Source organism: Corvus moneduloides, chromosome 8 (assembly GCF_009650955.1).
Source record: "Corvus moneduloides isolate bCorMon1 chromosome 8, bCorMon1.pri, whole genome shotgun sequence".
NCBI classification, from domain to species: domain Eukaryota; kingdom Metazoa; phylum Chordata; class Aves; order Passeriformes; family Corvidae; genus Corvus; species Corvus moneduloides.
In genome coordinates, this window is record NC_045483.1 from 26,841,232 (window position 1) to 26,858,572 (window position 17,341).

Below are 17,341 nucleotides of genomic sequence, written 5' to 3' on the forward strand. Positions count from 1 at the left end.
GGTATTGAGGGGCATCTGTTAATATCCTATCCTTTCACAATAAATAAAACATATCTTTTCACAGAATAAAAAACATATGCTGGAAAAGCCAGTCTTTTCCATCCATATGTCTCACTCAGAAATCTATTCCTGCTGCCTGAGATTTTCAGAGAAGGCTGATTCCCACTTCTGACCCTGAAGGTTGGCCTGATGGGGGCATCCCTCGGCCTCTTGATGACTCCATTGAGGTTCTGCAAATGTAAAGGGGGGGGTTATTTACACCTCTTCATGGACTGAGGCTTAGGTCCATATTTAGACAGCATAATCTGTAGTTCTTGATAGCTTTGGCCACTCATTTAGACTTCTAAATATAGCTGGTGAGTCTCAGTTTTAGATTCTCCTAACTGAAAGGTTCAACAAAAACCTTTGAAGTAACATGGAGATCTTCTCCTCTCTCGTACTAACTGCAACCATGGGAACTGTTGTTGATGGTACTGAACAGCCCTTGCCACATTTGCAGAGCAGTAAGCCTCTTCTTTCCACAGTTCCATGGACTTAAAAAAAAGATGGGTTTGATTTGAGAACTCTTGCCTCGTGCTGGTGCCTGTATTGCAAAGTGATGCAAACACAGCCTTCATGTACAGTGATAGCACTGAGCTTTGGAACAAGCACTCCAGGGGCAGCTTGTGTTCTACCTCGGATCAGGAGTCACTTCTGCAGCAAATCTCCTCATCACCCCCACATACACATGTGGGATGGCCTGTGCCTCACATAGCTCCAAGCACACAAGGTGGACTTCTTTCAGAAGAAAATGTGTTTGGGGAGCACACCTGGTGTGCCTGCGCACTAACAGGCAGTCCCTCCCTGCAACCAGGCTAGAACAAAACCCCAGGGACACTGAATGTGGGGAAGTGGGCTCTTCAGAACCAGCTGGTTTATTTTACAGATGCACTTCCTCAAGTCCACGTAGCCCAAGTTGTCTGTGACACAACCATTGAATCATTTAAGATCGAGTCCAACTGTTAACCCAGCACTGCCAAGTCCATTACAAAACCATGTCCCTTAAGTGCCACATCTACAAATAATCTGCAATAGCTTGGGCTCTTAACAGGTTTGCCTAGGTAAACCTTAACAGGTTTACTTAGACTCCTAAATATAGCTGGTGAGCCTTAGCTGCTCTTGTGGTTGAACAGCTCAACCACATTCCTGTTGGGTCCAGCTTCTGGGTATTTGGCCCACGTGCTCTGCTCACTGCAGCCCATGCATTAGGAATGGCTCTTGAGAAGCTGCCAGAGCAAAAAAAAAAACAAAAAACAGCAGAGCATTATCTTCTGTGAGCAGTGGTATTTTAACTCCTTTGATGGCTGTTAAGAAAGAGAATGTTTCTTCCAGGTCCTGGCCTACAGAGATAGAACAGCTCTCATCATGTATCTGCTTTTATTTTATGTTTACCAGAAAAACCAGTACTCTTCAAAATGCAGCATGCCTTTTAGGAAAAAACAACAGCTTCAGCAATTGCAAAGTGGCACTATTTGTTGAGGCGCCTCTGTGGCACTGCTGGTAATCAACACAAGGACTTGAAGATGTTTTAAATGTGCACTTCCCTTAAGTCCCTCTGCAGCCTGGCTAAGATGATGACATTCCTGGCTTGTATTGCAAGTTATTCCTCCTATTTATCCTGTCAGTGTCATGGCCATGACAAACAGAAACTCCCGCTGTGTGCTTACCAAATGCCTGATGTTTTTATGCAGAACAGTTGCTGTCCAAGGCTAGTTCCAGGTAAAGCTTTGTATAGTAGAGGTCAAGTAACTAGAATAGAGGCTGAACCAGCTGTTAATGGGTTTAGTTTTGGTATTAATCATCTCTTCAGCATTGAAATCTCTGAACAGATGCCAGACTTGCTGAGACCATGGGATTGAACAAAGCCAAATGCCAAAACTCTCCATACAATTTTCATCTGTTCTTACCTCTGCAGCCATAGCACACGGATAACATGTACTTCTGTCTAATCTCATTTCTTCAAGGTTTTCAAATACCTAGTCAAATACTCCTCAGCCATCAGTGCCTTCCTATAAAATAGATTTTGACAAAACTCGTAGCAGGTGGACTCAGGTCATGTACTACTTAGCAGGGTTTATCTGACACTTAATTCATCTGACTTTCACATGAAGTTAAGTAAGCCAGGTTAGAATTTCTATCATCTGATGGGATTTAAGTACAAAAAAATCCATGTAATGCAGAACAGCAAAGCTGATGTGGATCTAAGCTCCACCAGCATTATGGGCTGCTTTGCTTTTGGTTTCTAGTTCAGGTCCACTCCTAATTAAATACTGGAAGAACTCTCTGCACAGCAAAATTATGAAAATTCATCCCTACCTGCCCGATGACAAGGTCTGTGAGTTTCACTAACATTTCTTTGCCCCTTTCTTGTTAGCAATGGGACACATTCAGGGTAGGAGAAGAGTGGGCTTGATAATGTGTTTGAGATAGGTTGTGAAAACACAGAAATGAAGACAAGGAGGTGTTTATTAGTTAATTTACATGCCCCAAGTTTATGGATGTGACATTAATGACAAGAGGTACTCTAAAGCACACTCAGGGATACTTTCAGTCATCTTCCTCCAGAGACTGGGGAGGGCAAAGAGATGGGTGTCCTAGTTTAGAGTCATACAGGGAAATCCATCTGATCTACAAGTCAGAGGTTCAAGTTCAAGCTAGTCACAAGGCTCTCCTTATACACACTGTCTTTGATATCTATTTTAACATATGGTGACTACTGCTCCAGAGGTGTCCTTTTCTCCACATTGACCAAAAGCTTGGAGCTTAGACCTCTCACTAAAACACAGATCACCTGTTACTAGACATGCAAAGTTTGGGTGAGGATTCCCCCATGGAGCACAGTGGGTAGCCCTGTCTTTCTGCAGCCACACGTCACTTTATGACCAACCCTCAGTAAACAAACCTGCATGTGAATGTGCCATTTCTGAAGGATCTCCTGGCCTTGCATAGCACTACTGTCTCTTCAGATACCACCTGTATTCACAATGAACTTCTCTTGGAAATGTAGTCCAAGGATGGACTACCACGCCCTGAATAAGGGTGATCTATGTGCCATGCCTCTACCCTTTATTCCCCAATCAGCCAGGTGCTTATATGTGCTTCCTAACTTCCTTTTACTGTTTCTGGATTCAGTTCAACATCATTGCAGCTGCCTCCTCTCCTGTGCCTAGTTCAACACGTAGCTCCCTTTATTTTATAGGCTCTCTATCCTGTACACATTTCAGCCTAGTTCCCCAGCTGTACTTATAACAGATACTGGCCTCTTTCAAATATAACCACGTGAGGGTTGACCATTTCTCTTATTTTTGATATTTCCAGATCAAGTCCAGGGTAAAATCCTATATTTTAGGCCTCAAGAAGCGTCCATGGACAATATATGGAATATGCATGAGTGGCGTCCTTTCCACCATTTCTGTTACAATGGTGATCTCCACCATCATGTACTGGAAAAGTGTGAAAAGATCCAAGCTCCATCCGCAGGGCAAAATCCGCAAAATTATACGGGGACCTCCAAGACGCACAGTGTGCTAAGCTGGGAAGTGAACTGGCCATTCATTTGTCCTTAATATGCCATATGTAGCTTATGTCATTGCTGATTTCTTTTCTTTCTACAAACAAAGCTCTTTAGCTCCACTTATCTCCCCTACCTCAAAGAGTTTTGTTATGTCTGTAAAAGAGTACTGGAAAACAGAATGCAGCACGTATCTGCTAACTACTCATTTGTACACTGACATTTTATAAACAGAAGTTTTCCCCTAATCCTTTTCAATGCCATGCTCAGTAATTGAGCCAATTATTTTCTTGCTCCATTCTTGCAAGTTAAACACTATGGTGACATGCAGGAATCTGTCCTAATTTGGTGGCAATACTTCTGTAAGCTTTTGTGTTCAAGTCATCTACCTCACAGTACTATAATATTTGCCCAGTCTCCAGCCCCATCTAAATTCTCCACCCCTGCACTGGCTCTGTGACTCTCATATTTTTTTAGAGACAACTTCCATCCATCAGTTCTGCTTGTAACATATTTTGGACAAATGAAATTTCTGGGTCACTGTCTGTCCCTTAGAGTAAGTCATGTGTTTTCTTTGTACTCCTTTACAGACTCTTCACAAAGGGCCTATGGCCGCCTTTTTGATGCAAACTAAAGATAACCCCATGAAAGCCTTAGGAGTGCTAGCTGGTGTCATGGGCATAATGGTGCTGATAACTATCATGATCTCTACTGCCATGTTCTGGCGCAACAAGCGGTCCAACAAAGTCATGCCAGTGAGAAGGATCATAAAAAAGAGGCAGATGCCGCCATCCCGGACAGTCAGGATGGAGTGGCTGAAGTTCAAGAGGCCCAGCAATGCTGCAGAGAAGTTTGTCATTGAAGAGGAGGTCAAGAGCCTACACAATGAGAACAGCAACAACAACATCCAGGTTGTCCCCGTGCCACCGGCATCCCCCCTGCCCCCGCCACCCCCCCGCCCTGGCTCCCAGGAGCGATGCCCCAGGGTGGCGGGTGCCAACTGTGTCTGGCTCCCTCACTCCCAAGCATGTAATCAAGCCACAGAAGAACAAATGTCACGGCAGCACCCACAATGCCCTCGTGTCAGAGCTCAAAATGAGATTTGAGAAGAGAAATGCAGCTTTTGGGGAGCCCCACATCTAGGTGCTCTCTACAGCCCCCAGAGACTGCAGACTGTGGCTAGGCATGGATGTTTTTACGTGCTGTCTCTTTCCCATGTGTGTCAGCACCCCGTGAACCAGAGCAGCTTCTCGCTGTGATAGCCACCCCTCACCCTCTGCAAGTACCACGTGCTGCAGAGTCACCCCACCTGCAGAAGCGCTGCAGTCCGGGTCCAGTCGCGACTGCATTTCCTTCAGCCGTGCAGCTGTGCCTGACCACAGTGCTGAGTGCGCCAGCCACAGTCTCCCCAAGTGAACAGGGCTCCAAGTTGCCCCTGGTTTGGAGGTGTCTACCCAGAGTTTGGGTTTTCAAACAAGATGCTCTGCAGCCAAGGCCCTGGGGGATGCTGCTTCTGACGTGGTCTGGCAGGTGGGTTTGAGGTGTCCGAAAATCCATCACTTTAAACCCCAGGCCCACTTTTGAAGACATTGGCCTGGCTGTGGCAGTAGCACTGACTCGAGGTGCAGGTCTCCTACAGCAGTGACACTCTCCTGTCCCCAGAGCACAGTGTGCTTTGCAGCAGCTGGCGGAGCGATGTGCTCGTGGCCTGAGTACCTTCATTCCCAAAAGGTAAGCGGGCAGGCTTGGAGAAGTTCTTCATTTTCCTGCAGCTTATGCTGGGTTTTGCCAGAGCACATCGACATGATGCTGTGCTTTGCTTCTGCCCTGGACTGGCCTGCTGAGGAGGGACAGGAGGGACACTTCAGCCTTCCCTGGACCAGCGGGGGCAAGATTTGAGCACAGAAGTTCAATAGCAGCGCTCACTCAGCACTGCCTCCTTCTGACACGGCGCCCCAAAAAAGCGGGAGCCCAGCAGGAGAAGGACATGAATAAAAACACAGGGAAGACAAGGTAAAACTGAGAGGCAAATGATAACTGGAACGTAGAGACAAGTGCTAGAAAGTTGCATATGTTGGTCAGGGAAGTGTCTGGAAAGATCATGTGGTGTTGTACACTGCTAGCAGAAGGTGTCAAGGAATATATTCCATCACCTCTCCTGGCTTGTTTCAGGAACTGGTGTGTGCAAAAGGAGGTTTCCATAAAATATTCTGTTTTTCCTTATCAGTATTTTTGAGTGAATTACGCAACAGTTAATGGGACGGGATTGGGAGGGCAGCTGACAGGTTTTTTTCCTGTTACGTGACAGTAAAAAGGCACCGAGAGCAGAGCACTTTTTTCACTGGATCTATCCCACAGATTCCCCCTCATGTTTGTTTCTGAGGGGATGTTTTTCAGCTGGGCCTGGCTGTTTGCCATCCCCTGGGGAGAAGGCAGCACCGAACACGCTGGCTGGGGAGCAGCACCCTCTCTCTGAGCCCCGGCCCTGCAGAGAAGCTGTGCTGTCGTGGTACCAGGAACATCAAGATGAGGAGCAAACCTGACAGGACACACCGTGTTGATTCAAGGGGTTCATGAGACCTCTCCAGCTGTCATTTCAGTTGAACAGCAGACCTGGCCCTCAGGATCTCCTCTCCAGTAGCTGAAATAATTCCCTTTTTTGCACCAGGACTTCATCAGTTTAGGGGATAGCTGGTTGAACAAGAAATTACCCACTTACAAGGAAAATCTTGTCTTTTTTAACTTCAGTTCAATCTGCCTAGAAGCCAGAGGGCTCATGGCTCATGTCACCCGTGAGCTGAGCCAGCAGCTGTAGCCAAGAGGTGCAGCAGAGTCCCAGCTGGGGGCCGTGGTAGCAGCACTGCTCCCAGAGCCTCTCCTGTCACACCTCTCTTTTTCTCCACTGTTCTCTTGCTTATCCTTCCCCCTGAGGCACTGTGGTGGGAGGCCCAGCTTCTCACCTGTCCAATCACCTCATCTTTGTCCCGTGGCCATAAGTTGGCCGGAGGGAGGGGACATGCAGCCCCTGATCCCACTCCTGCTGCCCTGTGCAAGGACCCACCTTCTGCTGGCAGAGTGTCCGCAGGTTCTGCAATGTTCCCCAAAGATTCATTCCCTGTACCACTGTCTTCCCAGTGTTGTGTTATTGCTGGTATTCAGTTTTCATTCTCTAATGAGGAAAGCCTATAAAGACCATTCAATTAAGTGAGATTTAACAGGAATTACAAGCTTATAGTTTTAGAGATTATATTTAAAAGGCAATAAAGATGTTTTATTACTATGTTGTGAGACTCTTTCCCAGTTACTCTGTATTTCAACTTCAAGGAGTTTTTTTAATAAATAAATTTTTTAAAAATCTGCAAAAGGTGCTTCTGTGCATGGTGTGCTTCTGCTGGCAACGATGCCTTGTCATTGCCTGTTACGTGACCAGACAGGCACAGGCAGCCTGGCGGCTTTATAGGATGACCAAATGGACCCTTCTGCAGGCTGCAGGTCAGCAGAGGGGCTGTGTGGATTTTGGACACCACCAGGCTGGAAGGAGAGGAGGTGAGAAGCGGGATGCCATTGGCACAGGCCATGGGCAGGGTCACAGAGAGCCTCTGGCCAAGCTCCCGTCATGCAGCCCACTGCAGCACAGCCCCGGGGGCAGGAAGGAGCAGGTTCAGTCTGATGCCAGTGTCCAGAGTCCGCGATTTGTTATGAACTACCTCCACGTGGTCCTCCAGGGGATGTTTTGTCTTTCCCTGGCTGTTTCCTCACAGTGATTCAGCAGCTCTCTCTGGTCTCTACAGTGTGCTGTTGTCCCTCCCTATTGACTAGGGTGGAAGAAGGTCAGTCATTACTGATGGTGCTTTGTTTTTTCCGCCCCCTCACCCACGGCCCCACACTGGTCTTCAAGCAGCATCAGCTCTTGCTTCACTGTTCACACTGCTTAACTGTGTCTGTGGGTGGCTTTCCCAGGACAAGGTTTTCCTGCTTGGCCAGCTGCTTCTGCCCCTTCCTCACCACTCTAGACCGCCGTGACCTGTGCTGTAGCTACCCGGCCCCCTCCATCCCTGCAGCCAAACCCCGGAGCTCCTTGGAATCCAGGTGTCCTGGGGTGACGTTATGAAGCCGCTTTATTCCTTACCCGTCCGCTCCGTGCCCAAGGCCGCTGTGCCTTTAAGCTGGGCCCGGGGCCGGGCGGAGCCAGGGCCGGGTGCGGGGCCTTTGAACGGCTCAGCCCAGCGGCTCGGGGGCTCCGGGGCTCGGCACGGAGTGCCCGGGAGCGCTGTGCTGCTTTTCTGGGATTCCTTTGTGTTCCAGCCAGCTGGGAAAAGGTTCTGTTGGTTTTCTTCTTGTTCTTTTTTCCCTTTCCTTCCCCTTGCCTCACTGCCTCCCTTCCCTCCTCGCCGGTCCGGGGAGCCTGCAGGGGCGGCCCCAGCGGGCCCGCGGGATGGCCCCGGCTGGTCCGAGCCCGCGTGTCTGTTCCCTCTCTGGGAATTTCCTGTATTTTGTGGGGGTTTTTTATCCTGTTCTACTCTGTTTTGTTCGTGTGTTAATAAACAGTTTGGTTTCTTTTTCCCACTTTCACTCCTTGTGACCCATTTGTCTCATTGATGGAGAAAAAGGGGAGGAACACTCAGTCCGGAGTGTTTCCTCCTGAAGTTTTGTCTCAAAAACCGAGACACCAGGTTTCTTTGCAATTTGTAAGTGTAAAAGGCCAGAGATAAAGCAGAGGACCTCTGTGTATTCTGAAAATCTGTCATGTTTATTGCTTTGACACTAAAAGACTGACAAGACTAGGAAGTCCTGTAAAGTATTAACAGCAAGAGTCAGCAGTGACAAAACAAAGCTCTGTTCAAAAGCTGGGCAGTACGGTACAGCAGAAGGAGGCGCTGGGGGAGGAATCATAGCCCCTGAGGAGAGACAGCATGGAAAACACACACCAAAACCCAAAATACAATTAGAAAGCCAAGCTACTACAGCATGAAGCTCACAATAGGCTCTATCTCTGCTTACAGCTGGGGTGTCTACTCTAGATTTTTCTTTTAAAAACAAGAGCTGTGGATCTATGGGCCACATGCTTTGGTTGTGCTGGAAAGCATGAGGTCAAAAAAAGAAAAATAGTAAGTCACATGTCCTCAGACCCCTGAGAATCACAGCACTGAGCTGCTCCACAAGCAGGAGGCAGTCACTTTTACATGTGTCTTTGGGCTTTTTTGCCTCTGGCAAAGAGGAGAGCTTTGGTTTCAAAGCAGCAGGATGGGCAGGCACTTGTCTGCTTTTAGGGAATGTGCCTGGCTTGCATCTTCAGCTCCCAACCGCCTGCTCCACTGTGTTCTCTGCCTCTGCCCACTTGTCCCACCAGACTGCTTCAAGCACTTGCGCTTTTCCTGTTTGTGGTACAACCAAAGCCGTCAATCTCTTAGGGCTGCGTAAACCTTATGGAGGAGTAAGAAAAAAAAAAAAAAAAAGAAAGAAAATGCAAAACAAACAAAAAAACCCACCCCAACACCTCTGGTCAAAATAATTTTTTCTCCAAGTAAAATAAAATCTCTCCATCATGTTGACCCAATCCTCCCCACCACTTGTTGTTGCTGGGCTGTGACCACAGCCGTGCCCAGCTCCCCTGTCCGTTCCCTGGAGCTGGCACACAGAGAAGCTGGCACCTGGCAGAGCTGCACACACACATAAACAGCTAAAGACACACCTGTGTGGGTGAGGGGACACCTCTGGCCTTTGGCCACAAGCATTAGTATTGGTTCGGGGGTTGTTTTTTTGTCAGTGCTGGTTTGCTTGGTGTGTCAGTGTGCGTTGCTCCACGACAGTCCTGCGGGGGAAGCCCGGGGCTACGGAGGCGCAGCTCCACACCTGTGGCCGGACAGCCCGGGCACCTCCATTCCCAGGGCTCCCCAAGCCTGCCGCAAATACTGGCGGTGCGCCCGCCGTGCCCCGAGCCCTCGCAGCCCAGAGCCGCCCAGGCGCGGCCCTTCGACAACAGCACCACCCGCTGCGACCCGAGCGGGCGTATGGAAGGTGCCGCGGCGGCCGCGCCCTCAGGGCGGGCAGGGCCGGGCTAGTAGAGGTCGGCGCTGTTCCTGTGGGGCGGCCGCGCCTTGTCGGGCTCCTCGCGGGCCGGAGGCCGTCGTGCGCCGCGGCCGCCGTCGGGGCGGCAGAGCCCGTCCTCGCTGCCGGCGGGCAGGCTGTCCAGCGTGCTCTCCTTGCTGCCCGCGGCCTGCGCCGAGCCCCCGCGGCGGCGGCGCGGGCAGGCGCTGGGGCAGCGGGCTAGGCAGCCGGGCAGCGCCTCGGCCGTGCAGGCGTACATGCCGGCCGGCACGGCCAGCACCATGGCGCACACGATGACCACGATGTGGATGAGCTTCTCTCGCTGCTCCATCTGGCTGACGTCGCTGCCCGTGACGAAGACGACGCACTGGCCCTTGCGGGGAGCCTGGTTGCGCACGGCCACGCACACCTCGTACTTGGTGGCGGGCAGCAGGTCGGTCACCGAGTAGGTGTTGACCCCGGGCCCGATGTAGATGGTGTCCTTCTGGGCGGCGTCGTAGCGGCCCACCAGGAGGGTGTACCAGGTCTCCCCCGGCTCCGCCGCCGCCGCCGCCGCGAACCACTCCAGGGTGATGCCGTAGACCGTCTGCTTGGCGATGCGCACTTCCACGTGAGCACCCGGCTCCGCGGGGGCCATGGGCGCCCAGCCGCGGGGGGTGGTGGACGCCCACGGGGCCACCACGCGGAGGTTGATGGCCACCGAGGCGTTGCCCAGGAAGTTTGCGGCGGTGCAGGTGTAGTTGCCGGCGTCTGCTGGCCGTGCGGCCGGGATCAGCAGCTCCGAGCGCAAGGTGTCCTCGCTGATGGGCTCCATGGTCACTGCGGGCAGAGGTGAGGGGGTCAGCAGGGGGCCACCGTGCCCTGGGGCAGCCCCAAGGCCGGTGTGGGATGGGGCCCCCTCAGGACCCGCCCTGCCCAGGGAGAAAGGAAGAGGGGCACAGGAATGTGCCAGACCCCACTGAGATGGCAGCGAAGTGTTGGCTTGTTGGCTGTCTGAAAGGCAAGAAACGCATTGGGACACCCAAGCATGGGAGACATGGAGTGTGTCTGACCTGTGTCCCAGTACAAGCAGCTGGGGAAGCTGCTGTGGGCAGAGGCCGAGCTGCCCATCTGCCCATCAGCATTCTTAGGTCAGGGCAAACCAGGAGAGGCATTGAGGAGATACAGCTACATTTTGGGCACACGTTCCATCCTCTGTTAGGATTAAAAATGTCAGTCTCAAGAGGCTCTGCCCAACATAGGTGTATGAAGACAGGAAGTGTTGGGCTGGAAGTGAAACACAGTTTTAAGAACAGTATGAAACCCGGTCATCTACCCAAACAGAGGTGTGTGGCTGTGGTTGAGAAAAACTTGTATGTAATTAATCAGCATGTGCCTGTAGAAAGACACACAAGTGCTGCTACAGCGCTGCAACTGAAGCAAATATCAGCCCAGGATTAAGGGCTAATGCTATCCTAGTTAGCTTATTAGGAACACACAGAACCTGTGTGCTGGCTGCCTGTATGCCTTATTACCTTACCTGATGAAAATAGCAACTTGTCCTATTGAAGGCTCTTAGTAAAAATAAATGTGAGGGAGAACAGATTGGGAGGAAGAGGAAAAGGTGTCATATTACAACGCCTTTGCTAAAGTATATAAATAAGCGAGACTTCAGGAAAACAACCACCTCAGTTTCAGTTGGTAGAACATGAGTGGACACACAGGAAACAGGTCTGCACAGTTTTGTGTTTTGGGTGGTATTTCTTGAGGGAATACATGGGAATAGTATAGGAACATACAAGTCTGTGTTTATGTGTGTGGGCTCATACAAACCCACTTTAATGCAAATATAATTATACAGAGTGTTTCATATATATATGTAGAATATATACTACATATACATGCATATTTAGATAACTATGTATTTATTAAATATGTACAACTAATACAGGATTCGTAGCTCCTACATCATGTGTCATGAGGAAAGAGCTGCTACTTAAAATCCACAAGTAACATAATTGGGTAAAAATGAGGCCACGCTCCTTTCATCTTTGACTGATATCCTGCATGAAGCAGCTCTTCTTACGCTGGTCAGATGTGCTTAGATGCACAGGATGATTAAGATCACTTGGATTATTGCAACCACAATAACTGGTACTCTAAAGGGGCTGGGTTGCTGTGGTGACTGTGATGGCCTGCAGACCTACATAAGTAGAATAGCACAGCATAAATTTTTAATTTAAAAAAAAAGAAGAAAAAAAGCTTTGCTTACCATTAAATGCCCTTAAAAGTTTGAGTGCATAGGTCCACCAGACAGCTGGGGAAGGGCTGGCTCGCACAAAGCAGGTCAGGGTGATGTTTAACCCTGCTGGGACTGTCAGGTTGGTATCAAGGGCTGAGGTCAGAGGCTTTGTGCAGCTGTTAAGCTCCACTTCATGAAAAAACTTCCCTGACCTGAATTTCGGGCCTGAGCAAGTTAAATAGGAATTCATCAGAATAATAGGTGGGCCCACAGACTTGATAAACTGGACAAATCCCCGCAGGCGACAGTCACAAATCCAGGGGTTGTCATGGAGGGCCAGGACGGCATTGGAAATAGCTTCTAGCAGCCCCTCTGTCCTCTGGCTTCTCTGGTAGACGGGCCAGTTGTAGAAGACATCCCTGGATATGATGGTAAGCTGATTTGAAGATAGATCTAAGTAGGTCAGGTTGGGCAGATAGCGGAGTGCGTGTTCGGGAAGGACGTCCAGCCGGTTGTGCTTCAGATCCAGGATTTTCAGAGTCGGGGTGTCTTGAAATGCTGTCCATGGCACCGAACTTAATTTGTTCCCTTGCAAGCGCAGCTCCTTCAGAGCTGGCAGATATTCCAGGCTCTTGATGTGCATCACTGTGATGTTGTTAAAATTGAGCCAGAGATACTCCAAGGCACTAACGTTCTCAAAAGACCCCCGAGGCAATTCTGTTAGGTGAGAATTCTCTATTCTAATTCTCCGGATGTCCTGAGGGATGTTTGCAGGGATCTGCCTGAGCAGTGCAGACATGCAGAGCAAACTCCTAGGGAGGAAACCAGAAAATTTTCCAGGTCACACACCACATTTGAGGCCAATAAACCAGTTCCCCATGCAGGTCTACAGGCACTTGAATAATTATAAGGTATTGTATATAGGGCATGCATAAGCCGTCCGTCCATCCTTCCCTGGGGTTTACACCAATTTTTCCATAAAGAATGCAATTAAGTCATAAAAATGGCTATGTGTGTAACTACATATGTCAGGGAAATAAGAGAAATCTCATTCTATGGTCAAGATAGTACAATTCAAGTATTAGAGGTGGCACTCCATGCATCAGTCTGCTTGGTTTTGGTGCTCACAGCATCCGCAAGCTCCTGTTGGGGCTGTCTGAGCCTCTTCACTGGTGCTACAACAGGGGTAACAGTGTTCTTACCTTCCAAAGCTGTCCTGAGAACAAGAACATCCTGTGATGCAAGATGAAACAGATGGGTTTATCTTGTGGAAGGCCAGAAGAAGAAGAAAAATATGACAGATAGGGTCCATATTCTCCTTTAAGAAAGCACTGTGCGGGGGTTTGCACCAAACACACCAACAGCCTCTAAGAAGCAAATCCTATTAGCTATAATCTTCCTTGACGCAGAAATAAATCCTGCTGGGGACCCAGCCCTAAGGAAGACATGTACTGGGGCTCTCAGTCTGTGTCCAAGTGCTAAAAATCACCCCCAGGACCACTCTTGGCGTTTATCCTCCAGCTGAGGGGATTGTGACAGACATATTTATTTGGTTGGGAATATGAAGATGGAGCCGAAACCACTTCTTTTGCCAAGCCCTTGCAAGTAATTAACCAGGCCAAGTTGGTTTTTTTTTTCCTTTTTAATTACAAGGGATCTGTCTCTATCTCCTGTATTTTAATGGCATTTATCAAGGCAGAAAGCCACAGTAAGGGCCAGATTTCACAGCTGTAATTTGCCATCGTGCCTAATGGCACAATCCATCCTCCTCCCAAATCCTGCCCGCAGCACTGTGCAGGGTGTGTTCTGCTCGTGGTGAGCACAAAACCTGCTCTCCAGTCTAGGATGTTACGGCATGGAAGCATAATTATGATGCCTTTTTCCTCTGAAATGAGCTCAGTTCTTACACATTGGTAGTGAAAATGGCACCATAGCTGTGGCCAGTCCATGGGTTTCTCTGAGAAGAGTATCTCGGAAGCCAACCTCGTCCGTATAAATATAAAATTTCAGTGCTATTCTCTGGCTTCCCTCATAAGACACGTGCCAGCTGCCTTTCAGTCCTCTTGAAAATTTAAGCTGTTCTGAGAAGGGGTTTTGGGTAACCAAATTTACTGATCTCTTTTAATCCAAAATAGCAGGTTTCAGCTATGCTTTCCAAGGAGTTTTGTGTTCTCCTGGGGCCATCTAGTGTGGATGGGCTTCACTACAGCCTGCACGGGAGCATGCCTGGGAAAAGGGCTGCACCTCACTGCCCGTGTGTGTGACACTGGGTCACAAAGCAAGATTAGCCTGAACCTACTTAACCTCCAACCTATGGGACCAGGATAGAAAAATATTTATAGTGTGGGGGCTTAGAGCTATATGTGGCTCTCAGGGTTGTGCTGCTGTCAGCCTGCAGAAGACATAGGCTAGATTCTGCAGTGTTTAAATTGACAGGAGCTTTTATTTCATGGCAGATCAGCGAAATGAACTGGTAGGGAAGCTTCTGGGGACTGGTACAGTGCTCTGTTTCTGTCCCCCATGTACAGGGAGCAGACCACAAGGACTGGGCCTGTGGGGATGCTGTTGCTGGCAGTGCCTCACATCTAACCAGAGGCATACGGGATTTTTATGGTTTGGGTTTTTTAACTGAAATATTCCTTATTTGTCCATGGTGCAATATTTGATTTTTCAACAACTGCCCTACATTTAAACGTGTCAGTGAGCCGGGAGTGAAGGAAAGGCTGCTGCTGGTCTGTAGCACAGCAGATGCAGCGGCTGTAAATCCCCCAGTAGGAGGGTGGTGGCTGCTGAGGAGTTTCTTGGTGAAGCTGCTGCTCTTGCACTACAGCTCCTGTCACCTGGGACACTCACTCCTGCACTTTCCACGTAACCAAAGCAGTAGAGGGGACACCCATTAGCAGGGCTGGCTGGCTAAACTGAGGGTGTTGCAGGAGCAACAGTGGCAGCTGCCATGGGAGGGTGAGTCCTTCCCTGTCATCCATCAGCCACTGAAGCACTCAGGGCCCCCCCCCACTCCCACCCAGCAAATGCCACAGACCAGTGCCTTCTTCTGTGGTTTGCCATGAAAATATTCCCTAATAAAACAATTTTTTTATTATTTTATTATAATAATTTAATATTTTTACAGTTTACAATAATAATATAATTTTACAATGGCAAGATAATATAAAATAAAATAATATAAAACAAAATAATAAGTAACATAGTTCAGTATAATATATACTAGTATAAGTTAATAATAATACAATGAAGTAAATAATACAAAATAATTTTACTATAATAAAGGTATGTAATTTTACCCATTACGATAGGCAATAACAGTAACAAACCATTTATGGTGTAGTTAGTTAGAAAATTCCTGGGTGACAGGAGCAAATGCTGGAGTTTGCCCATGCTTGAGCTGCAGGGCCTGGGAGAAGAAAGTTTTCAGCAGAGGCAGAAGAAAATCAGTGCCTTGGTGTGTTTGGCTTTAGAGGTGATGGGACACCTCCTCGTGATGGGGGCTGAAGTCCCCCCAGATCGTTGGCTTGTTCAGTCATGCTGGACCAGTGGGATGGATCCACAAGGGATGGAGACACCCATCAATGCCTGGGATTTGAGGCAGATGGGATCGCAAACTGCACCCATGGCACCAGGGAGGCCCTGGGTTGGGATGCTTTGGCTGTCCCAGTGGCACCAGAAGGCGCAGCAGAAGGGATTCACCACCTTTAAGGTCCAAAACCTCCTTTGCTTGAAAGGAAGGGGGCCTTCTTTGCCGCCTTCACACCCCTCCTCCATGGCCCACAGGAAGGGTCTTAAAATAGATGGCAGCTGAGTCACATGTTCAAAAAATCTTTCATGAAAAGTGAAGTGTTATTTATTTACAGGTTTATGTGCAGAGTAAAAACTACTGGAGTTTCCCTCCATATACATCTTCAGGCACAGAATAGGTGCACAATGCCTCATGTCCTTTAAATAATTGATTTGCTTAGCATAAAAAATAATAAAAAAGAATTGCAGTTGTATTCTCACATGAGAATTCCTGCCAATCCCACCTATCTTCTATAGAGCTGGAAAACAGCCTTCAAAGAGTGATGTTAGTCAGTACCATGAGCCAATGCTTTGGCTGTTTTACAGCTGATACTTACTTGCTGCTTGAGAGGGCATTTATCTAAATATATCCAAACTCCAAGTGTACTCAGAAGGTTCAGTATTAACCTGAGAGTTCAGTGGTGAATTACTTATCAAAGTCGGAAGAATTAGGGTAGAGAGAAGGGGGAGGAGAAGGGAGGAGGCGGAAGTAAGGGAAATAAATCCCCCAGTGTTTGCCACAGGCATTATGCTTATGTTCCCTACTGGAGTGGGATTTTGCTGCCTTTTTAATTCAGCCTAGTTTCTGCCTGCTTGTAAATTTAATGGTCACTATTGTGACAGCAGATGTCCCCTCAGTTCAGCTGCTCTTTAACATCATGTGGCATCCTGGCTGAAGCCAAAATGCAGAACAAGCTGTCTGAAACTCAAGCTGTCGAAATAAATCTCCACAGAGACAGTGTCTGCTAGTCTATGGGAAGTGCAGTTTCAGAGACTGCACTGATTGCCAAAGCACATGCCAAGAGATCACCCACTGTGTGCTCCCAGCTACGGCCAGAGTCAAACTCCATCTTGAAATGACATTTCTTCTTGTAAGAAATCAAGTCTGGGCTGATGCTTTTCAATTAGTCCCTTGGCCATGGCTTTCAGTGTTAGGAATCACTGCTGGGCAGGTGTCATAGGTTAGCAAGCATAGTCCCGGAAGGGACGTCCTTGCTAAGGGGTGCTTACAGTTTCCTCTGGGAACTGATAGAACCTATCAGCTGGCCAGTTTGAATATGGACAATTCTCTAAGCCACTTAAAGTTGTGATCACCTCTGTGATCCACATTTAAGAATAGGCAAACTCCCCCCCCAAGCTCTCTCTCGTTTCCGGCGCTGGGACAGGTGGCTGCGGGCCCCGTGTGGGGGCCAGCGGGCCCGGCCAGGCCCTGCTTGGGCCAGGCCAGGCCAGGCCACGGCCATCCTGAAGCCATGGACCTGTTCCAGCCATGGAACCCCCCCCCCCCCACTGCCTTGCCGTGGGCAGCCGGAGCGGCTCGGCTCTCCCCCCTCTCCACTGCGATAAGAAAAATTCAACATTCCAGCTGCAAAGCTGCAAGGCCAAGGTGAGATTAACCCTTTTTATTGCTGTGAAGAGCTGAAAACCTGAGGGAAGAGAGAGAGGAGATGCTTAAAGCTGAAATTCTGTTGTGAAGCTATGATATATCAGAGTATCCTGCTGTAATTTCATGAAGAGCTGGGGGGTGGAGTGTTCAGCTCGTGAGCAAAAGCACCTGCGCTGAGATAGGCAGATGCTGATGCAGCTGTAATTTCATGAGAAGTTTGGACAGGGAGAGATGAACCAGATGAGGACTTTTGCTCCAAACGGGAAAGGAGAAAACCTCAGTCCCTAGAGATGCTCCCTGAGATAGTCCTAACGATGAAGATGATGAAGACCCTTTGCTCCCA

The 17,341-nt window shown here is 48.8% G+C and overlaps 2 protein-coding genes across 2 annotated transcripts in view; one reads left to right on the top strand and one right to left on the bottom strand.

The window, feature by feature from the left end:
- CDHR1 (cadherin related family member 1) overlaps nt 1-6,914 on the top strand; it is a 45,565-nt gene extending 38,651 nt beyond the window's left edge. Inside the window, 2 exon segments of the mRNA XM_032115637.1 lie at nt 4,141-4,500; nt 4,502-6,914. Of these exon segments, the coding sequence (XP_031971528.1) occupies nt 4,141-4,500; nt 4,502-4,693 (552 nt within the window). The 3' untranslated portion in view covers nt 4,694-6,914.
- Nucleotides 6,915-8,277: 1,363 nt separating this feature from the next.
- Nucleotides 8,278-13,272, bottom strand: LRIT2 (leucine rich repeat, Ig-like and transmembrane domains 2). The gene is made up of 3 exons (XM_032116955.1): nt 13,022-13,272; nt 11,850-12,631; nt 8,278-10,417 (listed from the first exon to the last, which is right to left on the bottom strand). Exons 1-3 carry the CDS (start codon nt 13,129-13,131, stop codon nt 9,609-9,611), a joined length of 1,701 nt encoding a protein of 566 aa, XP_031972846.1. The 5' UTR covers nt 13,132-13,272; the 3' UTR covers nt 8,278-9,608.
- Nucleotides 13,273-17,341: the final 4,069 nt, after the last annotated feature.

What these genes read in the sequence shown, in the direction of transcription:
- LRIT2 (XM_032116955.1), bottom strand. Translation starts at nt 13,131, where the DNA reads ATGGACCCTATCTGTCATATTTTTCTTCTTCTTCTGGCCTTCCACAAG. An exon ending in TCTCAGGACAGCTTTGGAAG is followed by an intron (nt 12,632 to 13,021) that starts GTAAGAACACTG and finishes TTTCCTCCCTAG; the next exon opens with GAGTTTGCTCTGCATGTCTG. An exon ending in ACTTTTAAGGGCATTTAATG is followed by an intron (nt 10,418 to 11,849) that starts GTAAGCAAAGCT and finishes CTCTGCCCGCAG; the next exon opens with TGACCATGGAGCCCATCAGC.